General features: G+C 39.1%; 3 protein-coding genes across 6 annotated transcripts; 2 read left to right on the forward strand and 1 right to left on the reverse strand.

The window, feature by feature from the left end:
• The first annotated feature begins 11 nt into the window (after positions 1 to 11).
• On the forward strand, positions 12 to 6688 carry LOC105185936 (forkhead box protein J1-A). Of its 2 annotated transcripts, none has more exons than XM_019842691.2 (4): positions 12 to 497; positions 4371 to 4661; positions 4949 to 5127; positions 5305 to 6688. In XM_019842691.2, exons 2-4 carry the CDS (start codon positions 4415 to 4417, stop codon positions 5782 to 5784), a joined length of 906 nt encoding a protein of 301 aa, XP_019698250.1. In that variant the 5' UTR covers positions 12 to 497; positions 4371 to 4414; the 3' UTR covers positions 5785 to 6688. The 2 variants fall into 2 exon arrangements, with proteins under 2 accessions (XP_019698250.1, XP_011144109.1); XM_011145807.3 differs by lacking the exon at positions 12 to 497 and adding an exon at positions 3928 to 4127.
• Positions 6689 to 9052: 2364 nt separating this feature from the next.
• Rint1 (RAD50 interactor 1) lies at positions 9053 to 12719 on the forward strand. Of its 3 annotated transcripts, none has more exons than XM_011145804.2 (13): positions 9053 to 9175; positions 9260 to 9423; positions 9496 to 9734; positions 9803 to 9976; positions 10060 to 10194; positions 10302 to 10563; positions 10652 to 10877; positions 10954 to 11119; positions 11182 to 11347; positions 11419 to 11639; positions 11718 to 11883; positions 12077 to 12210; positions 12286 to 12589. In XM_011145804.2, exons 2-13 carry the CDS (start codon positions 9298 to 9300, stop codon positions 12470 to 12472), a joined length of 2202 nt encoding a protein of 733 aa, XP_011144106.1. In that variant the 5' UTR covers positions 9053 to 9175; positions 9260 to 9297; the 3' UTR covers positions 12473 to 12589. The 3 variants fall into 3 exon arrangements, 2 of the variants coding, with proteins under 2 accessions (XP_011144106.1, XP_011144108.1); XR_003113996.1 differs by adding an exon at positions 12641 to 12719 and having other exon boundaries at positions 9054 to 9423; positions 12286 to 12524; XM_011145806.2 differs by lacking the exons at positions 9053 to 9175; positions 9260 to 9423 and having other exon boundaries at positions 9507 to 9676; positions 12286 to 12588.
• Wdr81 (WD repeat domain 81) lies at positions 12566 to 20379 on the reverse strand. Its single transcript, XM_011145800.3, has 22 exons — positions 20164 to 20379; positions 19930 to 20089; positions 19587 to 19842; positions 19325 to 19487; positions 18797 to 19201; positions 18527 to 18727; positions 18314 to 18459; positions 18049 to 18236; positions 17382 to 17977; positions 16882 to 17303; positions 16507 to 16803; positions 16244 to 16401; positions 15436 to 16140; positions 15173 to 15348; positions 14806 to 15095; positions 14581 to 14713; positions 14320 to 14494; positions 13819 to 14234; positions 13428 to 13721; positions 13195 to 13344; positions 13000 to 13106; positions 12566 to 12906 (listed from the first exon to the last, which is right to left on the reverse strand). Exons 1-22 carry the CDS (start codon positions 20377 to 20379, stop codon positions 12675 to 12677), a joined length of 5886 nt encoding a protein of 1961 aa, XP_011144102.2. The 3' UTR covers positions 12566 to 12674.
• Between the last annotated feature and the right edge of the window lie 64 nt (positions 20380 to 20443).

Raw genomic sequence — 20443 nt, forward strand, 5'->3', positions numbered from 1 at the left:
GGTACATTGGTATTATGGCGGTTGACGGTGCTGGTGCTCCTGAAGCGATATTCGTCAGTTCTGACAAAGCTACTGGCGCTTCACGATTCATTTAGAAGTGTTGAATATTTCCGAGCCTCGCGATGAGTACGACGAAAAATTCGTCCGCAGAATTCAAAGTAACAGAATTAAAAGTGTCCGATTAATTTTTGATAATTCGTTGTGCGCGTGAACTCGATGTGGTACAGTGTCGTATCATAATTTAAAACATATATGTGTATATGTGTGCATATATATATATATATATATTTATATATACATGACATCACGCGTGGTTTCTGCGAAATTTAAGTTTGCAAATTCTCGACAAGACGAAGCCAATAATTCACAGTTGGAATCTTCAAAGTGGTGCAGACAGTTATTTGTCTGATTTCACAATCCTGTATCTTCGAGAACGTTGTAGAACATAATTTACAACCAAGTGCGCATCCGTGTCAGCTCGACCGCGAGCAATCTCGGTGAGTGTAATTTTACGTTTTTACAAATTATTTTTAAAGATACGATTATATCATGTAATTTTTTTAACATGATTTAGCTTAATAAATTACATCGAGAAGTTCTGTAACAATTCGTTTGGACGCAATACGCAAACAAGACTTGCGGACTAGCATGAAAATCGAAAGAACATTTCTCAAATAGCTTGAAATGATGCTACCTTGGAAATAAAAATTCGATGACAGATGACTCTGAAAAACGACGACGTCGTTGTCATCGTTTTTTCGTTATTTTCGAGGACTCGATGCTGAAGGAGAGACTAAGATCGTAACGATTTAATGAATTTTACACAGACGTCATTATCGCCACGGTTGCGGCGATAGATTGTCTGCTACTGCTGCTGCACTCGTCGAAATCAATTGTCTTGAATAATTGATGCGAGCGCCTCCGCCCTCCCGGAACTCCACGCTCGTATATTCGCTTCGCGTCTATATCCGTAACCTCCGCGTATTATCTAGTCTTTTAAATTGTCCACTGAAATACGTCCACATCATTGTTATTGCGATGACCTGTAACCATCTCTCAGGAGGACACCCCCACAGGCTACGGCCCGCTCAACCCCTGCGCTCTTTGAGAGGACGTTCGCGCACTCCTGCGCGTCTACATTTTCACATCGTATACACATACATACATACATACAAATATCATGCAGCGTTCTTTATTTCAAAATCGCTTGAAACAAAGGGAATCAGACAGTCGCGCTTATCGCGATCGCTTAAATGCGATCGAATCGACGTTACCGCGGGAATTCTCACATGTCGTGCGGTCTCGAGATTATAGCCGAGTGTAATCGTAGATCGCGCATTCTACGCCGTACTCCACATATTCTTCCCAATTTCTTTCCCAAGATTCGCCAATATTAAGCTATTCGATCGTAATTCCCGATACAATCAAACGTGGCAGAAACTAACGGAAAATATCGCCAATGTAATAACATCTAAATCGATTCAAATGGATTGTATATTGTCGTCCCATCCCATTGTGTCTTTTTACATGGCGCATAATGTTACGTTATTGCACGTAATATGTCGCTTTGCGAGCGATAGGCAGGTAAACGTAATGTAACGCGTGATATAAAGAAAAGGTGGTAGTGACTCACCTGACGCCGCGACGCACGGGGAAGGGCGGCAGGTGTCGGCTGGCTGGCTGCTGGTTGCTGATACTGACTGGGTGCTGCTGCTGCTGCTACCACCACCGCCAAGGTGGTCAGCAAGCCAGCCAGCCAGCCAGCCAGCCAGCCAGCCAGCCAGCCAGCCAGCCAGCCAGCCAGCCAGCCAGCCAGCCAGCCAGCCAGCCAGCCAGCCAGCCAGCTAGTCAGCTGGGTAACCCAGCAAGGCCGACAAGGGAACGGATGTTCCCAGGAGATTATTGATCCGTCGTGCAGATACTTCCACGTTGACGATGTAGCCAATAGGAGGACTTCGACTGGCGATGGCGTCTGCTCAAATTCCTCTCGCGCTTTATCACGCGTTATCACGCGAAATCTATAATTTAAACATAATAGAATTTAATAGTGAATTCAATAATGAATTCATCACAAAGAATAGATTTATAAAAATATTGTAGGATGTTCCACAATATACGCAGTACAACAATCTGTAATTTAATTTAACTGTAAGCCCCAAAAGGGGATGATTTGACGTGAAAAATAATAAACAAGTTACGGACGCAGATAGAAAACTTGCTGGGGGATTTCCTGATCATTTCTGTTTGATCACTAAAAGTCGCGTGTCTCCTCGTGATATTTTTTCGCCACACAGGACACCCCCAGAGGTGGGTCAGCTCTCCGTAAAACGCCCAAATCAGTCTACGTGTACGTCCTACGGGACTGTTCTACATCTGTGTTGATCCTGGCCGGCGAATCTCGTGCTAACGATGCCAACGGACGCCGACCAATGATGATGAGGTCCGGGCGAATCTCACACGCCATACTCGTCTTGGTCGAATGGCTGCGGCTCTTTCCCCTCTTTCTCGCTGCTGGTTATCGTAACTGGCGGTCGCTGCCTCCCCGATTCGATCAATGGAGGTACCTGTACCAAGGCGAATGGGCGAACACGTCCACCCCCCGTTGAAGTATAAGCAGGACGAAATGCGTATCGCCGTCTCTTCTCATTACATTCTCTTCTTGCGAGCTGTCTCGCTTGAAAAGACATTGCATAAGTAGTTTGTGTTTGCAAAACTCGAAATCAATGGCTCGTCATCGCAAAAAGCACGGCAAACTGTGCAACTTTGCGTATCCTTTTAAATATTCGAGCATTATTCTCGAAATATATTTGTTTCTGGCGAATATGAAGCCAATGATTTTTCTCGTAACCATAAATCGTGCATCTTTACATTAATCAAGCTATGTGCTCGATCATGAACGAACATAAGCAGTCCGCGTTAGTTCAAGGCCGTGCGACATGCGTATCAACACGTGGTATCCAAAGATATCTGTCATTCAAAATTTTAGCATCTTTCTATCGCGGGAGAGCAGCTTCGGGGATTTGGAACGCACGTGCCTGCGTGATTGATGTATTTCATAAGTCAATGAATATGCGGCCTTATCGTCGCGCTTTCCCATTATGCCTGAAATATTTCGGCGCGGCGTGTATGCGCGATACATATATGCCATGATCCACCAGACTTGTGGAGGGTGAGCTCCCTCGACTCATTTCCCTGGCTAGGGGAGGGTCTCTAAAAGGAAAGAGGGTCGCCGACGGGGTCTGTCCGGTGTGTGTGCATGGTCCACCTGCAAAAGGGAACCCAGCACCTGTCACTGCACGCGCACCGACTACCGCCACCAAGTCGCTGACGAGCAGGTAGACAACAGGCAGCGCGCGTACACCACCCCTTGCTACCAGTCGAACTCGTCCGACCGTGCCGTGTGCACACGCGCTTTCGTTCTCCCGCGTCGTTTATTATTTCGCACGTACGTCACACCTGTCCAGGAGTGTTACGCTGTATTGTGTCAGCGACAGTATTCGCTGGTAATCGGGAAACATCATCCAAAAGTGTTATATTGGTATCGTCGATCACTTGCGAATGTGATTTAATGTCTCTCCTACAAGAACGGAGGACCTGGAAGACGTAGTATAACAACGTGTGTCATTTTGTGTCACCACTTTGTGTTATTTCGTTGCAAGCTTTTAACAAATACTTCAGCACCGACAACTATAAATATCGTTGATATGATAGGGAGTACTGCGCCACAAAGTTTTGTTGTGAGATAATTTCGCGGCGAATACTGACGAATGTAATATTGGCGTGCTCCGGTGTGCTATCGCGATCGCCTCCTCTCTTTCCGTGAACAGTTATCGACGAATGACGCATTATCTCATGCGGACAGTGCATCTTTCTTAGCGGAATCGATGCTACGCGTCCTCAGCCGTTTCTGATTCACCAGGGGTATTTCACGTAACTGTAACAAAACGCACAAATTATCGGTATATGATATCTATGCGCGAAATAGAGCAAAGGAACGCCGTGACGTCAATGGGAAACGTTCCAGCGAGCCAGTGAATCACGAGTACCGCATGGACGATTCCGAGAACCGTCCGCGTAATCGGAATTCAACATCAACTCGCGGGGTGGATATCGGCGATACAGTGCTTGTAAGTGGAGTGAAATGCGCAGAAAATGCGCCTGACGCGTCCTGACGAAGCCTCGATGTTGCCACGCGAATGAAAGAAACTTAGTATGATATTTTATCTACTACTCGGCAGAGTCTCGTTCCCAACCGTTATTGCGTCGTCGTTATTGCGAATTGTGATTCGATCGCTCTCCGAATACAAATCCCACGAACATGTCTCCGCAAAAATGCACTCTGTACGAGGAATGATTGTTGTTCTGTGTAGGCGCTTATCGCGCTCGTATACTCGGGTGATGAGAGACGGTGAAAATGAGGATAGACCTGGCAGCGGAAGTTGAAGTATCGACGGAAGACAGCAGCTCGCCCGCCGCAGTGGATAGCATGGACACGGATGATTACGACGGGGTCGAGGCAGAGTTGACGAGTCTCTCTTGGCTGCAGTCGCTGGACATAACCAGCGCGTCGGGTCTACCGACGCCGCCTTGTTCGCCGTCGCCACCACCGATCGCTCGTCAACCCCCGAAAAAACTCTCGCCCTTGGTCAAAGCTGAATTAGGTAATCTCCACCGAAAGTAAACCACTCGAGTAATCTAGAACGAAGCTGTGGAGAAAAATAAATGGTCAACCGAGAATCGAGATTATTATTATCACGACATAGATAAACCATGAAATAGGTTTTATCAAGAAACTAAATTTTTTACAATGGCTGAATTTACAAAGAATGTAATACATGATAAGGCATTTCGAACTTCGAATTGGAATCATTATAAAGACGACTAATGATACGCAATAATGTTGCTATATATACTGTGCAATTAAACAATTACTTTGGTTTTTCGCCAGATCTTGCGGAGAATGCTGAGAAGTATCGGACGGATCCCGACGCGAAACCGCCGTTTTCCTATGCAACTATCATATGTCTTGCGATGCGCGCGAACAACAACAAAGTCTCCCTCTCCAACATCTACGCGTGGATCCGCGAGAATTTCCTCTTCTACAAGTACGCTGATCCGGCCTGGCAGGTAAAATTCTTCTTTTTATTTCCATTCTGCTTGTTACAACGTATTCTTTGTTAACGTGAAATATGAAAGTCCCTAAAATATTTGAAACCGTATACAATTCTAAATTAAATAAAACGATCTCATCACATTTACTACCTTGGTGAATATTGACTCTCTTATTTTATTGTCCTGCAATAGAATTCGATCCGGCACAATCTTTCGTTGAACAAGTGTTTCATCAAATTACCGCGCTCCAAGGACGAGCCGGGCAAAGGCGGTTTCTGGAAGCTGGACATTGAGCGTATGGAAGAGGGCAAACGATCTAGACGTCGTTCCGCGATATCGCAGCGAATTCGCGGCTCGAAGAATCGTCAGTGCCCGTCCACGACGGCAACAGCGACATCAACGACAACAGCGACGACGGCAGCGGCGGCGGCGGCAACGATAACGCTCAACGCTCTTCACAACAGCTGCACGCCGCCCACCAGCTGCTTGTCCACTCTGTATGAAACTCCACCCAATAGCGTGTCACCTCCGATCCCGGACACTTTGTCCGAGGTACCGGAATCGACACAAGTAAGCCTGAGTGAGGACGATCTCACGGGCTTGCTGATCGCCACCGCCGGTTGGGACGAGAATCAGCTAGATCTACTAGACTCTTTGCTGGACACCCTCTAAACTCCGGCCGGCGATTTTCCCCCGCGAAACATCTCAGGAATCCATTGGCTCTCTCTGAGCGGAACGAACGTTCTCAGGTCTGTGCGTAGTCCTCGACTTCCTGTTCCATTCGATCGAACACAAGCAACAGCACCCTCCGCGAACCTCGACTCGGCTCGACCTAGAATGAGTCAATTGTTATCTCTATTGCATTTCGCATAAGAACGTTCTATTCCACATAGTGAAACAGCGGCGTTATCGTAACGCTATCGCGACTGAATTAACATAACGCGTTGAATCATTCTTAAAAAAAATGCAAAATTTTTAATCATTTAATATCTGTATCTTTGAAAAAGGGTCAAATGTCGATTCCGCAATTGAAACTTGATTGAATACGCGACGACGGAAAGCGAAGAGTCGGAAAAGCGATATTTATGTTAAGGAAGAGAAGATAGAGGAAAGAAGTACACATCTTTTATCTTCTTCCTTAACCGCAGATACATACGACATGCTATACAAACACACACACACATATACACACATTACACATAAAATGTGTAATAATAAGCGTTGTAATTTCAACATTCAACGAAATCGTACTAACACGCCGTCCAACATTAAAACGTATAAAAAAAAACACGAGTATTGTAATGTGTGAGAACTGTTGCTGATAAAATGGCTGATGGTGGCAAGATATATTATAAATGATCCGCGTTTGAAGTATTATTAGATTATGCCGCGAAGTACTCGTCGAGTATATCCCGGCGACATATTACGCGACGAGGAATATCAGTGTGTGTTTCATATATTTGCGCTTTGGTGAAATCATTATCGGAAGTGTGAAACGTTCCTCTCGCCATTTATCTGAACAATCTTCTTCATTTCTACAGCTTATTTTCCTATTTAGCTTTCTCTCTCTCTCTCTCTCTCTCCCCTCCCCCCTTTCTCCTCTCTCCTCTCCTCCTCTCCTCTCTCTCTCTCTCTCTCTCTCTCTCTCTCTCTCTCTCTCTCTCTCTCTCTCTCTCTCTCTCTCTCTCTCTCTCTCTCTCTCTCGTCACGTGGCTTCGATGTTTCACTTAACTTCTTGATGATCGAGTTTTCTTTCTTCATCTCGTATCCTGAACACTTATTATTCGGACCGATATTCCTCCTCGCTGAGAATGATCGTACTCCTCGCGGCGAAACGATTCACGCATCGTGCCTTCAAATAATTAGCGAGTGTCCCTTGTATTAATTCTTAAGCAACGCGCCCAGTCAGTCCACGTGTGCCAGATCGATCGATTAGCGCGCGATGCGTACGATATTTTCTATTCACCGCGTTCCAACGTTCATTTTGGCAGTAATCCCTCCTCGCTCCCCTTCTATTTTTACATCGCAAAGAGAAAAAGGATGTACATAATGGTAGCGTCGTAATGGTTTCGGAAGAAATGCACCGCCTCGATCGATTGTGTCTTACACAATCGATCGACGTATCTTACATACGATGTGTACGTGATATACATCAAGCAGGACACGACCGTAGTACACGCGACTTCTCTATTTTATTATTCCTATATCGACGATTAGAAGTGATCATTATTATCCTTATATTATTATTACTATTAATTATTATTATTATTATTAATTATTATTGTGATTATAGCGATATGTTATTTTGTTGTATGACCGTAGGTGAAACGTAGAAATATGCGTTAGAATCCTACACTGTTATATGCTAGGTGCCTCGAAAAATATCCTCCTCCTCGACAACGTATCGTTACGATTATCTGGAATTCAAGAGAAGAGATTTCTATGCGTGCGGGATTCAATTTTAGGTAACATGGCCGCAAACATGGTGAAGCAGAGCGATTCCTCGAACGAAAAGTCTGAAATAAATAGTCGGCGATAATTTCGGTCGCAACTGAAAATTTTAAAACTCGAACTTGGGACTACATATAGATATTTTGAGCGGCACCCCGCACATACGTTTCGCGTTTCATTGTCGACGTGTGATTATTACACGATAACATTAGAATACATTCGTTTTCAAGACGGTTTGAATATATTTTTTATAATAAAATTAGGAGTGAATCAGTTAATTGTAAACGAAGAATTGGCGTGATAAACGATTATGATAGGAGCCAAAGTGACAGTGCAGTGATGTAAATAAATTGGCTCTTTATTATACTTTTATCCGACAGATAAAAATATAATAAAAATATTTTCGTTTCTCGTGAATTCTTGTGAATCCTATCACAATGGGATTACCACACAAATTCGTGAATAGTAATCTGCAATTGCGACCATTTAAGATGCTCCTAATTTCGTTGGGAAATATGTTCAAGCTGTTTCTCAAACGAGTATATATTTGTCGGAAGAGATATTAGTACGCCAGTGTGTGATATAATATCTAACCATATAGTCGAAGCGGCGTGTCAATTACCGCGTTCTAATTTACGCTTCTTCTTCAAAGTCCGTCCGAATCTATCCGTCCGCAGGGAGATTATCAGACGATATGCATGTGCGACAAATGAGATGATCGCATTCTGTCCGTCCGACATAAATCTGATTGTACAATGCATGCGCTAGAGAAAGAGAAGAATGTGGATGAAAAATCGATTGTCATAACTTGAGAACGAAAAAGAAACAATTACAAACAACAGAACGAACATAAAGCAGATTAAATCACGTATATATTGAGCGTGATTCCCGAATAGAGTGGATATGTGCCTTTCGAAGTAAGATTACATAATTGTTTTTCCTCTCCTACCTAATTATTTATCCACAATACTGTAAGAGCTCAGTGCAACGTGTGGTTGTCTTCATGATTTGTATCTATATAATTTAACATGTAACTTTACGAGATATAACAAATAAATATCGAAGAACGTCACTTCAATTGAAATACTCGTATCGGCCTCGCTAACCTCTCAAGTTAATATTTTTACGCGGGAAATTTAACGTATATTTGGTCTTAGTCGCGCCATCTATCGATATTGCTTTGTAATCATCAAGGATCGGTTGGTAAAATTATAGAAACGATTCATTTTACTACCGAAAGATGGAAGCACAGGCGTATATTTTTTAAATCCTCTAGTGTCACTCAATAATAATGCATGACAAGTTAGGTTGGGTTAAGTTAAGTGATAAGTGTTTAAGATAGAAGCATTAGGTCTGTTCGTTTTGTTTACACTGCTGAACTGGTGCGTTAAGTTAAAGTGAGACAAATGTAGTTTTTCTCACTTCAACTTGTTGCACCAGTTCAGCAGTGCAGACAAAACGAACAGGCTTATTGCTACAAATTTGATAAATATATATTTATTTGATAAATATATATTTATTTGTTTTTAGTAAAAAGGAAAAGGTTTGAAAAGTTAAAAAGGCCATTCAGTATCACAAAGAGAACGATAAAGTGTCAGAAAACATTTTTAAGGTTGTAAAACTCTGCATTAAACATCCAGCTGCAAACTACTTTACTCAGATTAACAATGTTGTTTATTTTGGGTAAATTGTAAAGGAATATGTTTTAACTTCTCAAAGCAACAATACATCAAAATGGACATAAAACAGAAGATTATACAAAGATTCAATGCACAACTGGGATCTGACATAAAAAATCTTCAAGGAATCTATGATTTCCATGAAAATCTCAAAGCAGAAAAAAATGAGATTGAAAAATCTGTGAGTTATATACCTTATTTTTATAAATGTGCAACATACAAAACATATATTTATAATTTTTATTTTGTGTAGCTATCAATGGCATCAACCACTGCTCCTTCTAAAGTAAAAGCAGTAATTGAAAATGTGGAATATATCAAAGGTAAAGCTGATCATTTGCAGGAAGTCTCTACAAATTTCAGCAAGAAGATTAAAGAGGCATTTGGTGAAAATGACAAAAATTTGGAGTTGCAAGAAATTATTGATAAGATTGGTCAGTTAGATAAATCATTGTCCTACCTATACTTCATAAAATATATTGAAAATATTAGGTAATTGCTAATAAAATACAATATAATTTTTATTTATCTATCTATTGAAACATAATATTTTTGTTTAGTGATGAAATGGAGACATTTTTGTCATCAGGTGATGATGATTCAATGATAACGTTATACGCAAGCTTGACAGAAATCAGCTGTCAATTGCAAACATCTGTATGTTACCATCTGGTTAATTATGTGCACGAAACACTACACTTTTGGCATAATCTACTTAAGGAGAAATTATCAAAGTACCTTTTTCTTCTTGAATATATATTCAATATAATTTGCATGCATTAATACTATACTTAATAAAAGTAGTTAAAATTTACAGAGAATACAATGATCTTTTGAAGACATTAAAATGGCCTTTCTGTGGCACTAATGTTAATTCACTCAGTCCACCTTTGCCAGAAGTTATGACAAGATTTAAGATACTCACTGAATATCTTTTTCATCTACAACTACCGTATCCTTCTATAATTGGCATATCAATTATTTAATAACTTATTAAAAAAAGGACTCAATTGACAAGCTAATATTATCCTTAATGTATCTTTTAATATAATCTTTTAGAGAAGAAATGATAAAACCTGTAGTAAAGTCTGCACTGTTAACAGATTTTGTACCAGTTAGCTTGCCTATCTCTTTTTTAGTACGTCCACTTAGACAGAGGTTTATTTACCATTTCACAGGATCTAAACTAACAAATCGCCAGGATAAACCAGAATGGTTTTTTACACAGATATTAAGGTGGATTAAAGATCATATACAATGGGTACAGAAGAATATTCAGCCTGTAGCAGATACTACAGGTTTTGGGCATTTGGACATAAAGGTTTTATATCTACAAAACTATTAATTAATTTTTAACGTACTAGTTGTTACATTTGAATCCCTAGACATTAATTACATTGCATTGATAGGCTGAATTTATGCGTGCACTAGTTCAATTAGCCGTCGAGAAGCTTCATTCCGAATTGCCTATAGTACAGTATGATGACGCTTTGTTCGCACATTTAGTGGACGAGGCGTTAGGATTTGAGCGAGAACTACGAGAAACTTTGCTATATCCTCCAACACAACCTACCACTGTCTTCGTTCTGACACAAGCACACATTTTTGTAAAATGGATCAACATAGAGAAGAAGTGTAAGTGAAAATACTCAATTCATGCTTCATATTCGACTTTTGCTTCAAATAATATACATGCATTTTCTCTTTACAGATGCAACCGAGAAAATGGATGCAATATTAAGTTCAAATACAGCATGGGAAAGACTGGCAGGGCCTGATACAGATGACATGAAAGTTACTGAATGCGCAGATGCTTTTCTCACGCTTCTTACCACAATTTCTGATAGATACAAACATTTACCACAACCTGGGCATAGGTAATTAATAGGAAATTCATTATAAGTAAAAGATAATTTTGTTATAAAAATAGTTCATAAAGATTGCAGTTTCTTGAGTTGCAATTGGAATTGATTGACGACTGGAGAGTACGATTATTACAACTTTTACATGAAAATTATGAAGATCCGTTAACGTCGCTCATGCCGCACATTCTCAATACGTTACATTACGTTGCAACTGTTTTAGAGGAATGGGGTATAACAGTTGTATGTATCTTATTTATAATTAAAAAATGTAAACGAAATATGATTCATCACAATCTCTTTTGTTTACATAGCATTTCTTACAACTATATTTCTTCAAGAAACAATTTGAAGCTGTAGAAAATGCTGCAGACAGAGGTAATGACGTTAGCGAAAGTATTGGAGAAGTAGAGGGTACAGTGTTTGACGAAGCTGTGGCTCTCTTACGACGATTAGAGAAAGAATTAATAAATGAAATCAGCGACTCGGTAGCCCTAGATGTAAAAGCAAAAAGTAGAGCTTATAGAACTGATAAGTAAGAAGTTTTACCATATGTCAAACTACTACCTTCGATATTTCTCGATTTACAAAGTAATTTGTATTCTATTCTAAGGTGGTTTGCAATGCAATCTTCCAAGGAGGTTGCTTCCTTATCAGTAACATCAAGTGGCTGTTCCATGTTTCAAGAGTTGGCCACACGTCTTCATATATTGCATAATGCTCTCGCTCTACCGTTGTTCCGTCAAGCTTGGAAGAGTTTAGCTGCTCAATTTGATCAAGTACGTAAGGGTGCGTTCCGTTTCACGCATATGCGCACATTTATCTATAGTTTATGTTACGTATATTATAAAAAAGCGCGCATATGCGTGAAATGGAACGCCCTAAGTTAAAAGTGAAAGATATGTTACTACATATATATACATATATATATATATATATATATTTAAACTTTATATATGTTTTTTATTATAGTTTCTCTTTGAAGAAGTTGTACTAGTAAATCATTTCAATAGTGGTGGTGCTGAACAATTACAATATGATATCTTAAGAAACTTATTTCCATTGTTTGGCTTGTACATCAGCAAGCCAGAGTCATTTTTTCCTTTGTAAGTCCATAAAATTATTACAAATATTTTATCATCAAAGAGAAATATAATCATTAGTATTTTAATTTTTTTCAGAATCAGAGAAGCATGTATACTTTTAAACATCTTAGTAGGTTCAGCTATGTTGCTTCAAGAGGCACTAAATAATAATAATGATAAAGCTGCATTAGCAGAAATTTTAGCGGACGTCGGCGTGCACAAAATGTCCCCTGAGCTTGCTCTGAAGGTGATAGCAACGAGAACAGATCTTATCCATATGTAGAAAATTTTCTCTCTGAATATATATATGTAAAAATGAAATTTATTATACAGTAGTAAGTTTATCACTCAACATACATACATACATACATACATACATACACACATTCTTCATTAAATTATATATGTAAATAATTTTCTACTTAACCTAATTATATAATTAATGTCGCAGCCATCTATGTATCTTCGTATAAATAATGGAATTCTTAACATAATAATGTTATACCACCGTTGTCGGCACCTAGTAAAAGTAACCGATTAAGGGGAAGGACAGCCATGGCAGTAAGAACACCTTTAAAAGCATCAGACTTCAATTTCGATGAAGAGAACGATGCTGTCATTTCTACGGCGGTATAGACACCAATTCGATTCGCTGTTGTTCCTATTACTAATTCCTGTTCATATGTCGCCATGCAATGAACGGGTTCCGTAGCGCCTCTGGAACATGATAAAAATGTAATATATTGTATGTCCAAGTTTACGTTAGAAATAACATAATCTTTACTACGATTCAGCAACTTTGGATCTTACTTCATGTGAAACTTAAGTTTACCATCCACTGCACTCCACACTGCAATTGTTTGATCCAATGATGAACTGACTATAGTGGTCTCGTTTATCGCTTCTAACTGCAGTATCTATAAAAAGAAAAATAAGGGAGCGGTAAAACTGTAAATTCGTATGCAATATTTTTAAATTGAGATTTAACGGTCATTAAATCTCTACCTCGCATTCGTGTCCCTTCCAAGATGCGATAATCAAACCAGTGCGAGTATCAAGTATCGTTAGGAAGCCCGATGCTTGACCAAGAGCGACCCAGTAACCACTAGGTGCCACCGCGATACATCTTATCAATCCAGTTGGATTCATAGAAACCTATCAGATATCAACGTTAAAAACGTTAATTTCTACATAAGTAACATTAACTGTTCTAACTTTAAAGATAACCATATACGTACCTTCATCTCATTGACATATTGGAATGTTCTGCAATCGATAACTCTAAGAGTGATGTCTGTTGTTCCCACAAGAAGAGTCGTAGATGGAGAAGGGCTCGAAGCTAAAGTGTTCACAGGAACGGGACGGCTGCTCTCCGGACATCCCAGAAGTGAACCCATAAAAGGATCCCAACAATGGATGACACCGTCGCATGTCACTGCGTATCTTAAAGACTCCAGGAATGTAAGCGAAAGGATAGACTTTTTGTGTCCAGTGTACGTATATTGACATGACGAGACTGTATTTCCATCGCCCTGTATGATTCCACGATATCAATAATTAAGTATTGATATTACAATAATCTTTATTGCTGCTTATTTGAATAGTGAGTGCCTAATAACAAAATTTTACCTGGCTTCGTAAACTCCATAACTTCACGGTTTTGTCTCTACCGCCGCTCATAAAACTATTTTCGTTGTCCAACACATAGAGACACCTTATACTATTCGTATGTCCGCTAAAAGTCTGAAGCTTTATCTGCTTTATATTGAATATTGTATCTTTATCCGGCCTTCCTATCTCGTGCTCCCAATAGGCCAGCCAATTACCACGTAATTGTCTGCCAACGGATGGCAGACAAGTCTCACGATTTATGGTGGCGTTTGCCTCCGTCGCAGATTGAGATTTAGCATCGTCTTTTTGTATTTCGAATCGATTCCCTATCACAGATATATTTCCGAAACTACAAACACCTTTGTCGACTAGCTCTACGTTCTCTATCACATCGCAGTCTGTAGGAAGCAACGTATTGCACTTGTCTGCATTATCTTCAACAGTAAAACACCAAAAGATTAACATATCATGTTTCATTGTATGTAATATCATGAAAAAAGAATCTAACGCGACATATACCGATGCTTTGAGACGTCGCTTTTATTCCTTGCTCATAATCATGGCAGAGCTCCTGTACATGCTCGTGATTTTTAAGTATCTGCTCCATCATCTCACTATCAACGCATCTATAAAAGAGCATGTATGCTTTGTGAGCAAATTCACTGGTGAACACAGCTCGTAACTCTTGAAACGCCTATAAGAGATGTGAAACTTATAGTATATTTATATCATCGAAAAATAATAAAAAGTATAACATAAAAAAACTCTGTTGCAACTTACTCTGTTTCTCTGTAAATCAGGTACATCGCTGTTTTCCAAGATTGGAGGAGAATACGAGTCTGCCACATCTGTATCGAGTTTATTCCACACGTAAATTCCATTATTATCGAGTCCATCATTGGTACCTCTTATCCTGCGTGTACAATATTAAAAATAACAGATACCTCTGTACTGACGGATTTTAATTCATTCAACACTTGTAAGTCCAAGTAAGTGTATCATTACCGTGGGAGACAGTCATTAGATACATCTGTTTTTTGCCCAAGATTATCTAGAAGTCCCTCGGTACACAGATTCTCGCTGAAAGCTTTATCGAAAGCCAAAAAGAAGCGTTGAATTGGTACGGCCAGGTGATTTTTTGTAATTACACTGCCAAGTCGTAAACTAAGAGTGAATATTGCTTCCAGACATTTTTCAGCCAGAGCGATGCGCGCAAGCGTTCCGTTTGGAAATGTAAATCTCGCAGTTGATAGTATACGTACTGTAGGATGCAGTATGGATTTAACGATTGGCTCCTATATTCAAATATGAAGGAATGTGACACTAAATCCCCCTTTAAGCATATAATAATCAATTATATGATAAACATTACATGAAGAACATCCATTATAGTGGCATCGCTGAGATACGACGTAATGTGATTTAATAGAGCCAAGCAAGATACCAGGCCTCCCTCCAGATTCTGCGTCAGCTTCCTTTTACACAATGCTAATAACTCAACCATGTGTGCAAAATATTGCAACAATATAATTTGTTCGCCGTATAATCCTGGCGAAATAGAGTAATTGCATTATTATTGCACCAAGTATTGTGTGAGATGTGAGAAAAAAAATTTAAATGCCTTTCATGACGTACCTGCAATAGCTGTGAGGCATTCTAATACTTTAACAGCATTTTGATCACCGGCCAAGATTGGTTTCTTCCACGTGATATTTTCCAAGTATATGAAATTATTATCATCGATTGGCATCAAATTTTCCTTCCCAGCGTAACATAGCGTCAACATTCTTAAGAGATTTCGTGACAAGTGTCGCGCTGTGAGCACAGGGCCGAGTCTGTGCGACAGCCAGATAACCGATTCTGCACTCATCTCGGAAACTGTACATTCACTCGGGATAGATCTTCGATAAATATGATCTAATTGATGTATACTTTCGCCGGACATAGAAACGCTGCACTTGTTATCGAGATCGGAGCAAAGCGTAGCAGAATTGTCTTCTTTCGTGGTGTCTGTGCCACTCGTACTTTCAGAGTGATTACTACCAGAATGGATATTCGTGGTGTATGCGCTGTTGTAAGTGAAATCTTCACTAGAGGTTTTGCTACCGACATTGCAACCGATACTATTAAACTCTGTTACTAACTTGACACCGCTACTATTTGATTGTTTGGGTATTGGAATCGTCGGCGACTTGACGGAACCACTCGGCGAATTTTTGTTTGCATCGTCATTCAAGTCATCATTGAGATTTAAGTTGAGATCTATATGTAAGTCAATATTATATGCAGTATTATTTAAGGAGACCCACAAATTGTCCTCTGTCTCCATCGTGAATACCTCTGCAATAGATCCAACGAAAATTATTACAGGCCTTCTCCCCAGAGAGATACTCATCAAATTGTCTTTATCGACTTATTTAACCATCAAATGATTATCAATCACCTTCGACGTCGTTATCCATCGTTATATTAGATACATAATCATTGGTCGTCGGTCCAATAGGTGAAGTAACAGTATGTTCAGAATCCGCAAATGAATCTTCATCTAACGGAGATAAAATACCCTCCCCATCGCTGCAGGGTCCGCTCAAATCACAGCTCCTTTGTAAAAATTTACAAAGTAATATACAAGTAATATGAAATCATCAGTGTATCAAATGGGAAGGAGTCATGTCATGGTTAAAGTAATTAATGATCTCTTCTTACTTGAGATTGCCAGTCCTATGCGTGCATGTGCCGAACGAGTCCTGCAAATAATCTTTGTATCCTCCTACCGCTTCCACCAGAGGATTTATAAAGTTGTCTAAGAATCTACGCAGTCCTAATCTGACTATTAGTTTCAACAGGAACGTTCTGTGATATAATCGAGTAGTTCTGAACTTCGCAAGTGTTCCTGCAGGCAGTACATCGGCATGTAATGTGGTGTCCATGATCGAACCGTTCTCGTACAACTTTGTGATAGATGAGAGAAACGTTTCGGCTGTGTCCTTCGGTCCCAGTGTTCTATGAGAAAAAAAGCGAAGTAAAAGAGAAACGTATGAACACTACATGATATAATTTTACAAGATCTGTAACACTCACTTCGCGATAGGATCGAAAAGATACCAGACGGCCAATACCGCGCTGTAAGGTTCTTCCATAATTTGTACTATGTGAGGAACTATTAATTGCAGTGTAGCTTCTCTCGCACCACCGGCGTAAGGCAACAGACGTTCCAACTCCCTAGCGATCGCTCTCACCTTGCACTCGCTGATTTTGCATAGATATTTTATCTTTGTTTTGATCACATAGTCCATATCATCCTCGGCCTTCAGAATAAAATTTAATTCTCGTACCAGACCGTTATATTCTTGTAACATCTCCACGATGTTATATAGGTATTGGCAATATTTAGAGAATGGAAACAGACTGCCGGATAATATCGGTTGTAGGAATTGATGCGCAGACGGTGGCGGTAGACCCATGTACGTTATCGTTGGATAACGAAAAGGAATCTCGTTTACCTGAATAGAGATTTGGACGCTATCATAAATGATTTACTTCACTTATTGACTCAATGATAGTTTATATCTTGCAATTACCATCGAGATATCATTCATTTCCATATTGCCTATGTTGTAACTCTTAGGCATAATGTCGACCTGCAGAAATAACGATACGATGTTTCTTATACATTTTGGTAAATTATCCGCCGACGTTCGCAGAGTATTCAGACACGTCACGAATCTCTGCGCGAAGGATGCTTTCTCGACGTTCCACGTTGCACGAAATTTACCGGCTAGAAATATCTCCACTATTAAACAGCCAAGTATTTGTTGTTCCCTGATGCGACCACCGGCCACAATTTGTTTATAGTTGGTGGGAAAATCATGCGACTCTATTGCGGGTTTGTACACTTGATGATTGACCTTGTTCATGAAAGTATGCATAGTTTCTACTTGCATGATCGCCGCAACGGGATTAAAATCCTTTGGAAGAATAATAGGCTGACTAATGGATTTTTCCGATTTAATATTATCCTCCGACAATAAAGAACCTCGAGAACGACTCAATAAGCGACTTAGTACAAGCGGTGACGATCTTGATGCATTCACCGCCGTTGCAGGTAGTTCTTCCTCTTCAATGCCAGAGCTGTGGCCCTCATCATCACTGATTCTACTTGCAGATTGGTCATTCTCTGTAATCGTACATCAGTTTGAGGAATTTATACATTCATACTTGAGACTCTTGATAACGAAAGGAACTTACTACTTTTGTTAGCTGAAACTGTTGATCGTAGACGTGGTGGTACTTTACCCCAATAAGGAGATGGGATAATCCTTTGTGGATGTGGTTGCGTAAAAAGCTGTACAACTCCCGAATTTGTTAGGTCAGTATGATTGTCAACTAATTGCAAACAAACGTTTTTTGATTTTATAGCAGCGGAGCCAGATAATCTGTTAATATAGGAAAAATATGATTTTTTATGTACATAGCTGTAAGTATTAGCCTAAATAAGCTCGAGAATATATACTTGTAACCAAAAGTTAAGTCTATCCAATAATGTAATCTCTCTGAAACGTAAAAGCTCTCCAATGCTTCTCTGTGTTTTTCAATGAAATCTTCCGGAGAAGTCGCCCACGTTGGAATTTCCAAGTCCGGTAAGTCCTCATGGATGGACTACAAGCAAAATCTTCAGGTATTGAATTGAAAAAAAAATATTTTATTATCATGACTACAATTCTACCTTAAAGACGTTAGGGTCAGTGAAAAACTGCGGTATGCATTCATCAGGGCTCCAATCATGTAACCTCTGAATCGAAGCTGGATATTCTCCAGGAACCCATAACGGTCGTACATGTTTACACAGCACAGATTTGTTGTATCGACGCGAAAGATATACATAATATGTAATCTCTGACAGAACATCCGAAACATGGTGTCCAACCTATTATTCGATACTGCTTAATTATTCGAAACAACATTACAGAAGATTCTATGAATTCAGTCAGCATACCTCTGTTGATTGAGAATCAAATGTGAGATCTAGTTGTCTGTCGCCTTTATTTAATCGAAATTTTGACTTTGTTAAATCCCGCCAATTGCCACCGTTTCTGGATGTAAAATCTGTTACCCAAGGCATCACATGGTGACAACTAGGATTGCCATATCGTCTACCAGCCAAGTTATTCAATGCGGTTAAATAATCAAAATTGCTAATGCAGTTATACACCCACATTTCACATAATTTTTCGATGCTCTCATTTAATCCAAAATCACTGTGACTTGAGTGAAATATGCTGTCTTTCTTACAGTAAGTATTGTTATTAAAATGTTTCTCTTTACTCTCTTGAGAAATAGCCGAGTTCATATGTTCACTCTCAGGTTTTAGGTAAATGTTGTCACTTAATTTTGGTAGCACCTAAAATGTATAATTTCAATGTAATATGTAATTTCAAATTGAATTTTTATCTGTTTAATATTTATCTTATATAATGAAGTATGAAAATTATTGCTATATAAATAAGTAGAAGTTATGATATACCTGAATAGTGAAATTTTCTGTAACTAATATATCACTAAGTGTAATTTCTCCTAATGCAAGACCACGATCATGCAAATCTCTAGACAGCCTCAGTAGTTGATAAACTACAAATAATGGTTTTCCATGACTTATGTTAAGAGCAGCAGGACTATACATTACACACCTAAAAGTTAATATTTATAAATGATAAAATAGGAATACCTTTTCATAAAATCATTTTCATAATGAAGAAACAAACTTGATCATATTATTGAATACTTACTCACGGAGAGAATAATTAGCAGTCTGTTCATAAAAAATTATAAAAGCAGATGTTGTTTCCACAACAAAATGAACTGGTACTAGATTACAATGTATTTCAGACAATGCACCATTTAATACTGATAAAACTGTACCATATTGCACTTGTATCAAAGTACAGCTATACATCCTGGCTAATACTTCATGCATGATGGCAACATCACTTATATTAGCAGTAATATTAGACTGCTCTTTTTGGTCAACAAAATTCCAGGGATCTGTATGTAAACATATTTATTTACATGTGTTGTTAATTAAAATGAAGCTAAAAATTTGAAATATGAAATAGTATTAGATATATATACTATAATATTTCTTGTATGATTCTTTCCACAAATTTCGATAATTGGTTTCAGCTACATAATGCAACAACTGTGCAAACATCAATTCAGCTTGATTCTTTGTGCTAGTAGCAGGTCTTTCTCTTGGCAGAGGAATTGCATTCTTGTGCTGTTTTATGTATACCTAATGATAATAATAATAAATTTAAATATCCATATATTTTGCAAAAAATAACCAAAAGAATTCTAAAAATATACTTTTGCATAAATTCTCATCCAATCGCAGCCTAATTCTTCGAGAGTAGGTTGCGCTGCAATTTCATCACCGGACATTCGATCATGATTGATAAACGAAAACGGGCCAACCATTAGCAAACGAGCGAGCCAGTTCCTGTGAACTGTCAGACAAATTCTTCTATCTGTCAATATCATGTATTTAGCAGGTACCAGCAGATGTTCCTTTATTATATCCATTTTGTACACACACGTATTGCTCAAGCACCGTCACGCAAAAAAAAGTTTTGACTTTGCCGTTTCA

Source organism: Harpegnathos saltator, unplaced genomic scaffold, assembly GCF_003227715.2.
Source record: "Harpegnathos saltator strain DR-91 unplaced genomic scaffold, Hsal_v8.6 scaffold714, whole genome shotgun sequence".
NCBI lineage: Eukaryota > Metazoa > Arthropoda > Insecta > Hymenoptera > Formicidae > Harpegnathos > Harpegnathos saltator.